Here is a 12646-nt window from a genome sequence, read left to right as displayed (position 1 = left end):
GAGAATGGGGGCTGGGACACATGTTTGGTTGATGACATCTTAGGGGTAACATAAAGGCATCGTTGTTAGAGGAGAGTTCATCACTGGTTCTACTCATCCTCTTCCCACTCTTAGGACCCTGGGGCTGGGGGTACCAGCTACAGAGTGCAGAAAAGCCTGCAGGTTTCATAGGGGTAGGTAAGGATCCTTGTGTGTGGTGAGGGAAGGACCAGGTAGAGGACTTGGGCTAAAGCAAACAGCCTGGCTGAGAAGAGACTGCATTCGTCTTGAATGCTTCTACCTCTCCTTATGACCAACAGGTGGGCCGCGGCTGTAGCCCTGAGCTAGGAAGGCCTGATGTACCAGTTAGAATACCCCCCCCCCCTCTGCATCCCCTGATCTTCTCAGCTGTTTCCACAGATTCTCATTCCTCTTCTTCCTAGACAGCAGGTGGCCACAGTTGTGGCTGCTCTTTGAGTGGATACTTCCTGGAAGAGCTGAGATTGCTTGAGTCTACGAGGCTACACATAGCAACCTAGATAAAGGGAAGAGGTGTTGGTAACCAGCTAAGCAGGGATGGCCAGGGAAATACTGGTGATGTGGCCACGCGAAGGCTGGGTTGATGTGAGAGAAGGGCAGCAATGGATGTATAGTTATAATCACTCAAGCTGTTTCATGGAATCCTAACTGTCAGATGTGGAGGTAGGCCCAGAAGTGTGCCAAGGGGGAATGCAGAGGGGAGCTTCATGTTAGGGTCAGGTGGGATGCTGTGGAGTAGAGAGGGCTTGGGTGGGAAGGAAAGGGTTGCAGTCACTCATTCCCTCTGCGATCTGTATCGGCTGAACTCTCAACTTTCTCCCATTTCTTCCAGATTACCTCTCCCTCTGATTTGTTTTCCCATTTCCTGATCTTCAGTATATTAAGCGTTTGATGAGATTGGTAGAGAATGAGTATGCTAATTTTTTACTCTCAAGGAGCTCGTGTTCTGATGAGTAAAATGTACTCATCTGAAGATGCAGATTCAGTCAACCTTGGAGAGAAAAAAGTTTTTAAAAAGAAATATGATGGTTTTGCTAACAGGCTCTGCAGTTAGGCTGTGATTTTGTCTGTCCTCAATGTGTATAAGTTTTTTTCTCCCTTCACCTAGCCCTTACAAGGTATTAGGTATTATAAGTCATCTAGAGCTGATTTAAAGTCGACAAGAGGGCCAGATGTGGTAGAATATGCCTGTAATCCCAGCACTCTAGAGGCTGATGCAGGAGCACTAGGGGATTGAGTCTAGCCAACGTGGGTAAGGAGGAAGAACCTGTCTCTAAAAACCAAAATAAATAAACAAATGTAGAAAGGACATGCAAACGTGACCCCACTGTATGGCAGAGAACTGAGCATATCTAGATTTTTCTATCTGTGAGGATCGTGGCAGCAGTGCCCCTGAGGGACCCGATGACTGGACTCAGGTCAAAGGTAAGCTTGGTGAGAAAGTCACGAAAAGGGTATAAACCAGTCTGAAGGGAGTAGAGGAGGAAGCGGCTATATCTGATTTCGGCTGGTATGGGGTGTGCTAGGAGCTTCACAGAGACTGCCAAACCCAAGTCTGCACCCCTCCCATGCCGGCACCTTCTCTCCTAAGAAGGAACAGCAGTCAATCATGCTGGGAGTTTTCGCTTGACTCTGTACATACCTGTAGGAGTATGTGTGAACTGAAGTGCGTGTGTAAACTGAGCCCTGGTCCACCTCTGGACACTGTGCACTTCTGTCTCAGCAAACATATATAGTCACGCTTGCTTGCGTGCACATGTCTACTGACAGGCAGAAAGGAGTGGCTGTAATTTACAAAGCTCAACAACAAGTCTCTCAGCAGTCACTTTTCCCCAGAATTGGCTTCCGCATCCTACTGCCAGGCGCCTTAGCTAAGAAGTAGCCCACAAGTGCCTAGTGTACGCCACCTGCCACACATGACTGCTCTTTCTCATCCGTGGTCATTGCTCAAGGCCTACCTCCTACTTCCCAAGGGGGGGGAATCAGAAGGAGCCATAAAACTAGAAGAACCACATAATTTAGTGGTAAGTGCCTCGGGCTATGTTCTTGGCTAGGCACTCTGCCTGTTAACCCTGTGTGTCCAGCAGTAACTTCACCGTGGGTGCCTCAGTTTCCTTTCCTGAAATAGGAAAGACTTTTTCAGTTGAAAACCAGTGGCATCCACATATGCTCTTACATTCCCTTCTGTGGCCTCTAAAACCCTCCTCCGACCATGATGAGCATGAAGCATAACAGGGACCAAGCAATGGTTAATGGTGCATGGGCTTGCTTGAACAAATCACGTCAGAGATCAGAAGTTGTTGTCTCCATCTGATACATGAACAGATGAGACTTCATTTATGGTGATTTTCTAGCCTTCAGTTCTTGATTTGGACCTTTCCCCAGGACTGTTTAGTTTCTACCTTTATTTTTCTCCCTAGCACTAAACTCAGAGCCTAACTTGCGCATCACACACACACACAAACACACACACACAGATTTCCACACATGTGAGTGTGGTATCAAGCCAGAGGTACAGAGGAGAGAAGTCAAGGACTCTTACTTGGTGGCTGTCAGAGGTGGCCCTGAGCAGCACAGCATCGCCTGATTTATTCAACCAAAACATGGGTTAGTTTTTGTGGCAAGGACCCCTTAGTTGGGTTTCTAATGGCCCAATACTGAGCTAGCTGTTCAGTTTTATAATTAATTGCCCAGTAAAACAAAGCATTCTTGAACCTCCAAATGCCTTTCATACTGTTATAATTTTAGATTTGCTCTATAATTTATTTTTGCTACTTAATCAGTGGGAGCTTAAATGGCTTCACCTTTTTGTTTCTTCTTTAGTTGAGTGTTTAATGATCTGTTGGAAAACATGTTGCATGCATAGGGAATTTCTCATTCCGTGTGGATGTGTGTGTGTGTGTGTGTGCGTGTGCATGTGTGCATGTGTAGAACACTTTTCCTTTAACGAATCGTGAATAGTTGAACCTCTAAATCAGGGTTTCTCCACTTTGGCATGAGTGCATGTTGGGCAGGATAACTCTTGGTGCTTATCCTGTGTGGGATGTTTAGCAGTGTCCTTTCTATGTACTAGGTGCAGCTGCACACTCTGTCCCTCCATTGTGATCTAATCTCCCACAAATCGGCTGCTTCTGGAGAATCTATAAGAGTTTTGGTACTCTTTGCACTTCCTCAATGGAGTCTGAGAGTCCGGTGCTCTGGGGTCTGTCCTTACTGCCAACCTTGTGAGCTAGGTCTTTCTCTGCTGTCCCCTTCTGGCCCCGTGATGTTATTGCCAATAATGGCTCCCTCAGATACCATCCAAACCATTCCATATACCCCAACCCCATTTCTCTCCTTTTCTTTGGCTGGATTCAGGAGTTTGCAACCAGAAAAGGCCATTTCTCTCCAAATCCTGCTAGCTTGGGTTATAAGCTGTTTTTTCCTTCAGGGTGTGATCTAACTATATCATCAGATAAAATATAGAACATATAGTTTAGTTTGAATTTCAAATGAACAATGGATAAACTGTTAGCATGTGGGTATGTCTTCAAGTATTACATACACACACACACACACACACATACACACACACACGTTATCTATCTATCATTCCAATTCCAATTTTACTGAGCAGCTTGACTTTTTACTTGTTAAATCTGGCAACCCTAAGGCCTCCCCAGGCCCACTAGGAGCCACTATCAGCCGAGACAAGAAAAGAGACACATCGAGGATGAGACTAGTGGAAAACATATGCAAGCTTCAGAAACATGTAGACCAACAGAGAGCTTGCTGAGTATACTAACAGTGACACATAGTGTGGGGCGCTGGAATGAAGGGAAGACCGAAGGAGAGAATGGGAAACATTCTGGGGAGACTGTATGTGTGTGTGATATGTATGTGTGTGTGATGTTTTTGTGTGTGTGTATGTGTGTGGTGGGGGGTAATCTCCCCCAGGCTAGTCCTAGCTCTAAAATATCTACATAAAAAAGCTTTAGGCAATTGGTTGGTAGGGATAGTGGCTCAAACAGTGCAGTAAACCTGTTCTTCTGTTGTGCTTGTATACACAGCACACTCTTTTCTGCTTGCATTGTGTGTTTGCAGAAAATTGACTTACAGGATGATAATAAAGAGAACAGTAGAGCCAAACCAACATTTAGCAGATCTACTGATAGACTCATTCTCTAGCAAGTGTTAGTAGGCATACATTGCATGTGAAGCATCCCTCCCAAAGCTGGTATAACTATAGTGAGACTGAAATCCTGGTGTGAGGAGTGATTGGGAAGAGCGGAATTCAAAAGCAGCAACAACAGGCACAAAAGGCGTGCATATTCCTCCTTCTCCGTCATTGAAGAATCCATTGGATTCTTTTTTTTATTGTAAAGATACTGTACGGAAGGGTTACAGTTACATGAGTAAGGAAATGCCTTCATTGCCAATTGAGCATTGTTATCCCCTCCTTTGTTTTTCCAATACTATCCCTTCATTCCCTACCTCCCCAACTCCTCCAACCCCGAAGTTGTAAAGTTTGTTTTCAGCATAGTGTCTTGTATGCCTCATTGTTATATCCATTGGACTCTTGTAAGCTGTGATTAGAAAGATAGTCTTGACAGCATCGAGAAGGATGGACTAGGGGCAGATAGGGTACAGGGAAATCAATTAGAAGAGTATCTGGCTAATCTTGGGCTAGAGAAAGAGGATATGAATTAGTAAGCTTTAGTAGGAACAAAAAGAAAGGGACTAACTGGAGACAGAACCATAGATGTCAGATTCCTGTGGCCTGGGGATTGCCCTGGGGCCCATAGGGGAGAGTAAAGGCTAGGATGGGGAGAGATCTGAGTCCTCTTCCCATTTCTACCTCTGGCTTCAAAATAGTTTTCTGCCACTGCCAGCATTTCAGGATGTGGGTTTCTGTCGATGTTATTTTATATGACACCTAACTGGCTATCTCTAGATAGAAGGGTTTATTTCATTCACTCCCTTAGAAAGAGCAAATGGCTCCAGGCTGAGAGATTAAATTGAATAAAAAGGATTTATGTGTCTTAAGTTGGGGTAAATTCTGATTTAATAAGATACTTTTAGTTCATTGTAGGTGTAAGACTAGAGAGCTGACCTGGAAAGCCAAAGAAGATAATTTTGCTTAAAACAAGTGAAAAGCAGATAATAAATAAGGAGAGATTCATAGCCACCAGCAAAACATAAAGCAACTGTGAATCTGAAATTGAGTAAGCCCATGAAGGCTTAAGGGAAAATGTGAGAACATTCAGATCCATGAGGAATCTAATGAATCCATTCTCCACATTGGATCCTCTCGTGTTCTGCATCTCTCATAATTGACCTCTCCATTGCAGCTTCTTCACAGGTGCTAATAGAAGAAATAAAGTAGCACCTGAGGCCCCGAAGATAGCAGGTCTAGGAATGATAGAGAAGGGTGCTTTCCAAGCTATGATACATGCTATTTGCAAACAGATGGAAACTCCTGCGCTTGCCTTGAATTTCTTACATCAGATGTTTCACGTGCAGGAGGCCGCACTTCAATAACCGATAAGCTTGAATAATGCTTCTTTAACTCTAATAGACAGAGTAATTGGTTGGGGCTTTTCTTGAACTACAGAATCAGATTTTGTAGGTCAAAGGGTTAACCTGAGAATTGCCATTCCTTATGAGTGCTAATGCTGGGCACACACACACACACACACACACACACACAGACCAACCACACACCAACCACACACGCCCCAAGTCTTCTTGTGAAAGTCAATTGAGATTATAACAGGACCACTCTAGAGATAAAGGCTAAATGATTCTGGAGTTGAAATCTTTCAGAGTGTCTGATATGCTCAGACACCATATACTCTGAGCATTCTGCTCTTGGCACTGAAAAAGAGGAAAACAGTCAAGATAACCCTTCTACACAGACTATATGGGCCCATGGGTTGGTTGGGGAACAGTGGTGGGAAGAGTTTAGGTGAACCCTAAATACTCCCCCTTGCCGGGTCATGGGCTTTAGCATCCATTACTGCTGAGGTTCATGGGTTTGAGCAAGGAAAGCCACTTGCTCAACTTGGCAAGTTTGCTTCACTCCCTTGCGCATCTCATTCCTGATAGGATCTGGGAGTCTCCTCTCCTTCTAGCAGCCAAAGAAAATGATGTCCAGACGCTGAGTAAGCTGCTCAAGTATCAGGGCTGTGACGTGCACCAGAGAGGTGAGAAGTGGTACCCCAGTCTGGATCTCTGGGTCAGCCTATAACTTGGGCATTTGGAGGAGAGCCTGGCATGTGGAGGCTGGATCATCCTTATGTCCTTTTGTTTTTCCTCTGTAAATGCCAGGAGCCATGGGGGAGACGGCTCTGCACATAGCTGCCCTGTATGACAACCTGGATGCCGCCATGTTGCTGATGGAAGCTGCCCCAGAGTTGGTCTTTGAACCTATGACATCTGAGCTGTATGCAGGTGAGAGCCAGGATGGAGAGAAGAGCCAGCCTTTCTGTTGGGTATTTCTGCCAGTGTCTGTGGTTGTTCATGTGAAGGGACATCTGAGCATTCCTACTCTTCAGTCTTTCTCCAGACATCTCTCTTCATTCCTCATGAGTCCACTTTGCATGCCACTAGAATTGCATGGCATCTCTGAAATACCAGTGACCTTGAGCAGGGGAAAAGAGATGAGCCTCATGAACACCCGTGGGCTCCCTCCCCACATCTCAGGCTACCCTAGGGACAGAGACCCTGGGTACTCCTGGGAGGGATCCCTATCAGGTCCTTGGGACTGACCTGTGACTCATGGCTCTCTCTGGGCCAGGTCAGACTGCACTGCACATCGCTGTCATGAACCAGAACGTGAACCTGGTGCGTACCCTGCTTGCCCGAGGGGCCAGCGTCTCTGCCAGAGCTACAGGCTTTGCCTTCCACCTCAGCCCCCACAACCTCATCTACTATGGTGAGAGCCAGGGCCTCGCTGGCAGGAAGGGGAGGTGAAGAGCTGCAGAGAGCTGGGCAGGGGCAAAGGCAGGCGAGGCATGAGAGAGCTGTGCCAGAAGAAAGCTCTGTCTGTTGGGACACTGGGAGGGGCAGCCCTTCTAGAACTTAAGGCCAGAGGCCCCTCCTCCTCAGGACCTCCGCACTGTCCCTTCCTCTGGCTCCTCTCAGCTGAGATAGGGGAAGGGGAGGAAGTCACCCAGGCAGAATGTCCTTCTTGTCCTGGGATCTGCCATCCCTGACCCAGCGGCCTCTGTGTTCCCAGGAGAGCACCCGCTGTCCTTTGCTGCCTGTGTGGGCAGTGAGGAGATCGTTCGGCTGCTCATTGAGCATGGAGCTGACATTCGGGCCCAGGACTCCCTGGGTAAGAGTGGGAGTTAGGTGGGGTGTGGGATGCTGCAGGAGTGTATGGGGGGGAGGGGCACCGCTGACTTCAGGAAAGAGTAGGACTTTGGGCCTGAGGCCACAGTCTGCCCCTCTCTTCCCCCAGGAAACACAGTGCTTCACATCCTCATCCTGCAGCCCAACAAAACCTTTGCCTGCCAGATGTACAACCTGCTGCTGTCTTATGATGGAGGGGACCACCTGCAGTCCTTGGAGCTGGTGCCCAACCACCAGGGCCTCACCCCCTTCAAGCTGGCCGGAGTGGAGGGCAACACTGTGGTGAGGAGTTGGAGGAAGCAGAGGCAAACACTCCTCCTTGACACCTTGGTGCCATTCCCAGCCCAGATTGGGAGTTGTCTCTTCTCTTGTCCCTTGTCCCTGTTTCTTTCTTTGCCCAATGTATCTCACTGAAGTGTTGGCAGCTTACGCAGTCTACAGCCCGTGCCGAAGCTGTCTGCAATGCCCAATGTAGAACCGTGGCCCTCTTTCTTGCTCCTCCCCTCTCTCCAGGCTCTAGAGAGAGTCATGAGGAGGGACAAACCTAGGTTCCTCTGCCCTCCAAGAGGTGGTCATTAGGACTACCACCTTCTCTCCCTGGTCCTCCTGGACTGGGGCGAGGCGTGTACCTGTGAGTCCTGACCATCCCACTTGCTGTAGATGTTCCAGCACCTGATGCAGAAGCGGAAGCACATCCAGTGGACGTATGGGCCGCTGACCTCCACCCTCTACGACCTCACGGAGATCGACTCCTCAGGTGATGAGCAGTCCTTGTTGGAACTTATTGTCACCACCAAGAAGCGAGAGGTATGGAGACTTGGCAACAGAGGTGTGGGTAAGGGGTGCTGGGGTCTTGGAGCTGCCTTTCCTATTCTTCGATGCAGGCTCGTCAGATCCTGGACCAGACACCCGTGAAGGAGCTGGTGAGCTTCAAATGGAAGAGGTATGGGCGGCCCTACTTCTGCGTGCTGGGTGCCATCTACTTGGTGTACATCATCTGCTTCACCATGTGCTGCGTCTACCGCCCCCTCAAGCCCAGAACCACCAACCGAACCAACCCCCGGGACAACACCCTTCTACAGCAGAAGCTGCTTCAGGTAATACCCGAAGAGGAGCAGAGGGGGCAAAGCAAGACTCTGATACCCATTCTTATTCTAGGGACAGAGACTGAGACCAGCCAGACCTGAGACGTTAGAAAGAATCTCTGACACAGCCAGTGGTCCCTGGTCCCAGAGCTGAAAGGGTAGAGGTACAGATGCCCTGCGTGTTTTAACCATACTTCCTCCCTCCCATCCCAGGAGGCTTATGTGACCCCCAAAGATGACCTCCGGCTGGTTGGGGAGCTGGTGACCATCATTGGGGCTGTGATCATCCTGCTGGTGGAGGTAAGGTGTGGACAGGATTCAGGATGAGTCCCTCAGCCCCAGGGATCCAGCCTGAGCTCTGGTCTGTAAATGTCTTGTGTGTCCCTGAATTCGCTCCAGATTCCGGACATCTTCAGGTTGGGAGTCACTCGCTTCTTTGGACAAACCATTCTTGGGGGACCATTCCATGTCATCATGTGAGTCGCTTTTACTCCCATGCCTTCCTTCCTTTGGGGTCATTTCCCTCTCTGGCTTCCCAGTCTCCAAAGGAACTTCTAATGTGGGAGATCCTTTGCCCTTAATGATGTGAGCTGTGTTTGGAGCGGGCAGGGGTTGAGTTTGAATGTATGGGGACTACCTACTTCCTCAGGATGAGCCCAGCCTCTCTTACCGCACACTTCCTGTCTTCCTCCAGTATCACCTATGCCTTCATGGTGCTGGTAACCATGGTGATGCGGCTCACCAACACGGATGGGGAGGTGGTGCCCATGTCCTTTGCCCTGGTGCTGGGCTGGTGCAATGTCATGTACTTTGCCCGAGGATTCCAGATGCTGGGACCCTTCACCATCATGATCCAGAAGGTCAGTCACCCACGCACCCCCAACCACCACATGCTTCCTAGAGAAGACTAAGCAAACACTCTCCAGAGGGCTGGATAGTAAATAGTGCAGGGTTCGTGAATCATATGGTCTTTGTTGCATGTTCTTTTTCTTCTTTTCTTCTCATTCCCTTTCCCTACATGCTTCCCTCCTCTTTCTTCTTCCTTTTTCCTCCCTCCCTCCCTTCCTTCCTCCTTCCCCTTCCTTCCTTCTTTCCTTTTTTCTCATTCCCTCCTTCCCTTTCCTTCCTTCTTGCTCTCCTTTCTTTGTTTCTTCTCTTTTCTTTTTAAACTACTCTTAGTTTAAGAACCACATCATGACAGGCCAGGCAGATTTGGCCTGTATGCCGTACTCTACCCATCCCTAACCTGGAGTTAGACTACAAGCACTGGATGGGGCAACTGCTCCAAAAGCGTGACATCCTCTCTGCCTTCCCTTCCCTCTAGATGATTTTTGGAGACCTGATGCGATTCTGCTGGTTGATGGCTGTGGTGATCCTGGGCTTTGCTTCTGGTAAATCACCTATCCAAGGTGGGAGGGAACTCACAGAGTGCGGAATGACTCTGGCTACATAAGGAAAAGAGGTCAGCTCAGAGAAGGCTGTGCAGTTGAGGGTGGGATGTTACTTGGGAGTGACAGAAAATCAGGAATGTAGCTCTTGGGATCAGAAGGATGAGTCTCGCTAGGCTGAGATGGCAATATGGGAGATAAAGGGGACAACGATCTGGCTCTGGGCTAGTCATGACACGGTTGCCATGGCAACTCTCACCCCCTTGGGTGGAGCAGCCTTCTATATCATCTTCCAGACAGAAGACCCTGACGAGCTGGGCCATTTCTACGACTACCCCATGGCGCTGTTCAGCACCTTCGAACTGTTCCTCACCATTATCGATGGCCCTGCCAACTATGACGTGGATCTGCCCTTCATGTACAGCATCACTTACGCGGCCTTCGCCATCATCGCCACCCTGCTCATGCTCAACCTTCTCATTGCCATGATGGGTGACACTCACTGGCGAGTGGCTCATGAGAGAGATGAGCTCTGGAGAGCCCAGGTGAGCCCCCTGGTGGCTGGGAGGGCTTAGTGCAAATATTGCCATTCCTACCCAGTAACTGTTTTATCTTGAACTTTACATTTTTTTGGCTACTTCTTGTAGAGTAAGTATGCAGAATAATATCAAAGGTACATGAGATTTGGATTAACCACAGTACTGAGAAATACTGGACTCTCTGGAAAGAATCCCTCACACTTCTTTCAACAAGTAAAGCCTGTCTGTTCTAGAAGGATCAAAAAACAAAAAGCGAGGGGTGGCTAAAAATTCATTTGGTAAATCTTGCTCCCCAGTAAGAAAATATGAAGTTTTCTTGACTTCAGTCTGTGGAATTTGACCCAAAAAAAATTGCGAGTGTTAAAAATATACCATAAAATCCTCCTCGAGGAGCAGCAGCAGCTATAACCATTCAGAGCATCACGAGGTGCATAAAGACAATGCTATGAATCAAATCCCTTTTTTAAGAAGATACTGAGGTGGAAAAAAAGAGTTTATCTCAAAAAAAAGTAATTTCCACAAAATAAAAATGGAAATTCCATATCCTGGAAGGCATTTAACTGCGGTGTATTAGAAATGGAGTGACACCCAGCTGCCTAAACAGGGAAATATTCTCTCCATGAAAACATACTGATATTAGATTTCCAAGTTGAATGCATTAGACTTATAAATGGATTTTATGTAGGGTCAAAATAGTCTGAGGCCCATCCAGCTCATATCTCTGTCCATCTTAGAATGAAGTCGTCCCTTCCAAAGGAAGCTGTGGTGTCTCACCGGCCTCTGCCCGACTTTACAATGTTCTCACATCACAGGGTGAATTGTGGGCCTTGTCAGTTTTGTCAGTTCTCTCTTACAGAGAATTCTCTCCTGGAGAATCCCACTGCCACCTTGGTTCAGAGGTGTCCCATCCCACCTCTGGGAAACGATGAGCTCCCTAGTTGCCATGCATTTACTAAACGTATTCCTCTACCTGGCTGCCCCTGCCCCAGCTGCATTCCTCAGTCTGGGCCTCTCTGACAACCTCCTCTTTCTGTCACCTCTCCTGTCCCTGAATGTAGGTGGTGGCCACCACGGTGATGCTCGAGCGGAAGTTGCCTCGCTGCTTGTGGCCTCGCTCAGGGATCTGTGGGCGCGACTATGGGCTGGGGGACCGCTGGTTCCTACGGTGAGTGATGGTGCCAGGGTGGGTGTTCCCTAACCAAATATCTTTCCATGGTGGTTCTTCCCTTAGATGACTTCCTGCTTCCTCCTATGGAGGTGGTTCTTCCCTTAGATGACTTCCCGCTTCCTCCTATGGAGGTTGACATAGTTACTGGGGTCCAAAGCCTATTGCCTGAGTTCCGCTCTTGGGGAAGGGCTTTCATTTGGAGCTTGGAGCCCTAAACATCCTCAGAGCTGGAGGACCACCACCTGCTGCTTTCTGAAAGCTGGCTACAGAAAAGGAGAAGGGCCAACATTAGTGGGGCGGAGGTGAGGGAGCGAACGGAAGATCGGAGTTGGTCTTACAGACGTTCTTCAACGCTTCTCAAGTCTTCTTCTCGTGCTCCACAGGGTGGAAGACAGGCAGGATCTCAACCGGCAGCGGATTCTACGCTACGCCCAGGCCTTCCAGCCACAAGATGTCCTCTGCTCGGAGGACTTGGACAAAGACTCAGGGGGAAAACTGGAGCTGGGCCGTCCCTTTGGTCCCTACCTGTCCTTTCCCACACCCTCTGTGTCTCGGAGCACCTCCCGCAGCAGCACCAACTGGGAAAGGCTTCGGCAAGGCACCCTGCGCAGGGACTTGCGGGGCATCGTCAACAGAGGCGTGGAAGATGGGGAAGGCTGGGAGTACCAGGTCTGAGAACAAAACCCATCCACACCCAACGACACCGAGTCCAAGTGGGAAAGTGGAGTCAAAATGAACGCAAAGGGAGGCATGCTGGGACAAACTGTCCTGGGTCTCTACAACTCCTTCCACTTGGGAGCCAAGAGAAGGGGGAACGCTGTGGTCTTCTCCTCAACACAAGAATCCTTTATTCTCTTGTGGAAGTCCCACTACTCATCTGAGCACTTTAAGGACAGGCTTGCCTTCTCCATCACCTGTTTCCACCCCCTGTGTGTCTTAAATGGGAGAGCAGTGGAGAGTTGAAGCACTGGGCATGTGGACAGGTGTCTGAGGGACAGACAGGCTAGGCTGAGCCTCATCACCTTCCAATAAAGTCATTTCCTGTTCCCTGCCCCCCCCCCTCTTCATTAGTGTCTTGCCATCTCACCCACCAATCTGCCCCTCCTGAGGGCC

General features: G+C 48.7%; 1 protein-coding gene across 1 annotated transcript in view; it reads left to right on the top strand.

The window, feature by feature from the left end:
- Window positions 1-12604, top strand: part of LOC122105875 (transient receptor potential cation channel subfamily V member 6) — a 14083-nt gene extending 1479 nt beyond the window's left edge. The window contains exons 2-15 of the mRNA XM_042677133.1: window positions 6106-6203; window positions 6328-6450; window positions 6797-6934; window positions 7238-7336; window positions 7463-7635; window positions 8014-8160; window positions 8238-8450; window positions 8652-8738; window positions 8838-8914; window positions 9133-9298; window positions 9763-9829; window positions 10103-10371; window positions 11424-11530; window positions 11917-12604. Of these exons, the coding sequence (XP_042533067.1) occupies window positions 6106-6203; window positions 6328-6450; window positions 6797-6934; window positions 7238-7336; window positions 7463-7635; window positions 8014-8160; window positions 8238-8450; window positions 8652-8738; window positions 8838-8914; window positions 9133-9298; window positions 9763-9829; window positions 10103-10371; window positions 11424-11530; window positions 11917-12208 (2056 nt within the window). The 3' untranslated portion in view covers window positions 12209-12604. The remainder of the gene's footprint in view (window positions 1-6105; window positions 6204-6327; window positions 6451-6796; window positions 6935-7237; window positions 7337-7462; window positions 7636-8013; window positions 8161-8237; window positions 8451-8651; window positions 8739-8837; window positions 8915-9132; window positions 9299-9762; window positions 9830-10102; window positions 10372-11423; window positions 11531-11916) is intronic.
- Window positions 12605-12646: the final 42 nt, after the last annotated feature.

The sequence above is a fragment of the Dipodomys spectabilis genome, unplaced genomic scaffold (genome assembly GCF_019054845.1).
Source record: "Dipodomys spectabilis isolate Male_0828 unplaced genomic scaffold, ASM1905484v1 ptg000034l, whole genome shotgun sequence".
Classification (NCBI taxonomy): domain Eukaryota; kingdom Metazoa; phylum Chordata; class Mammalia; order Rodentia; family Heteromyidae; genus Dipodomys; species Dipodomys spectabilis.
This window is presented reverse-complemented; position numbering and strand designations above follow the sequence as displayed.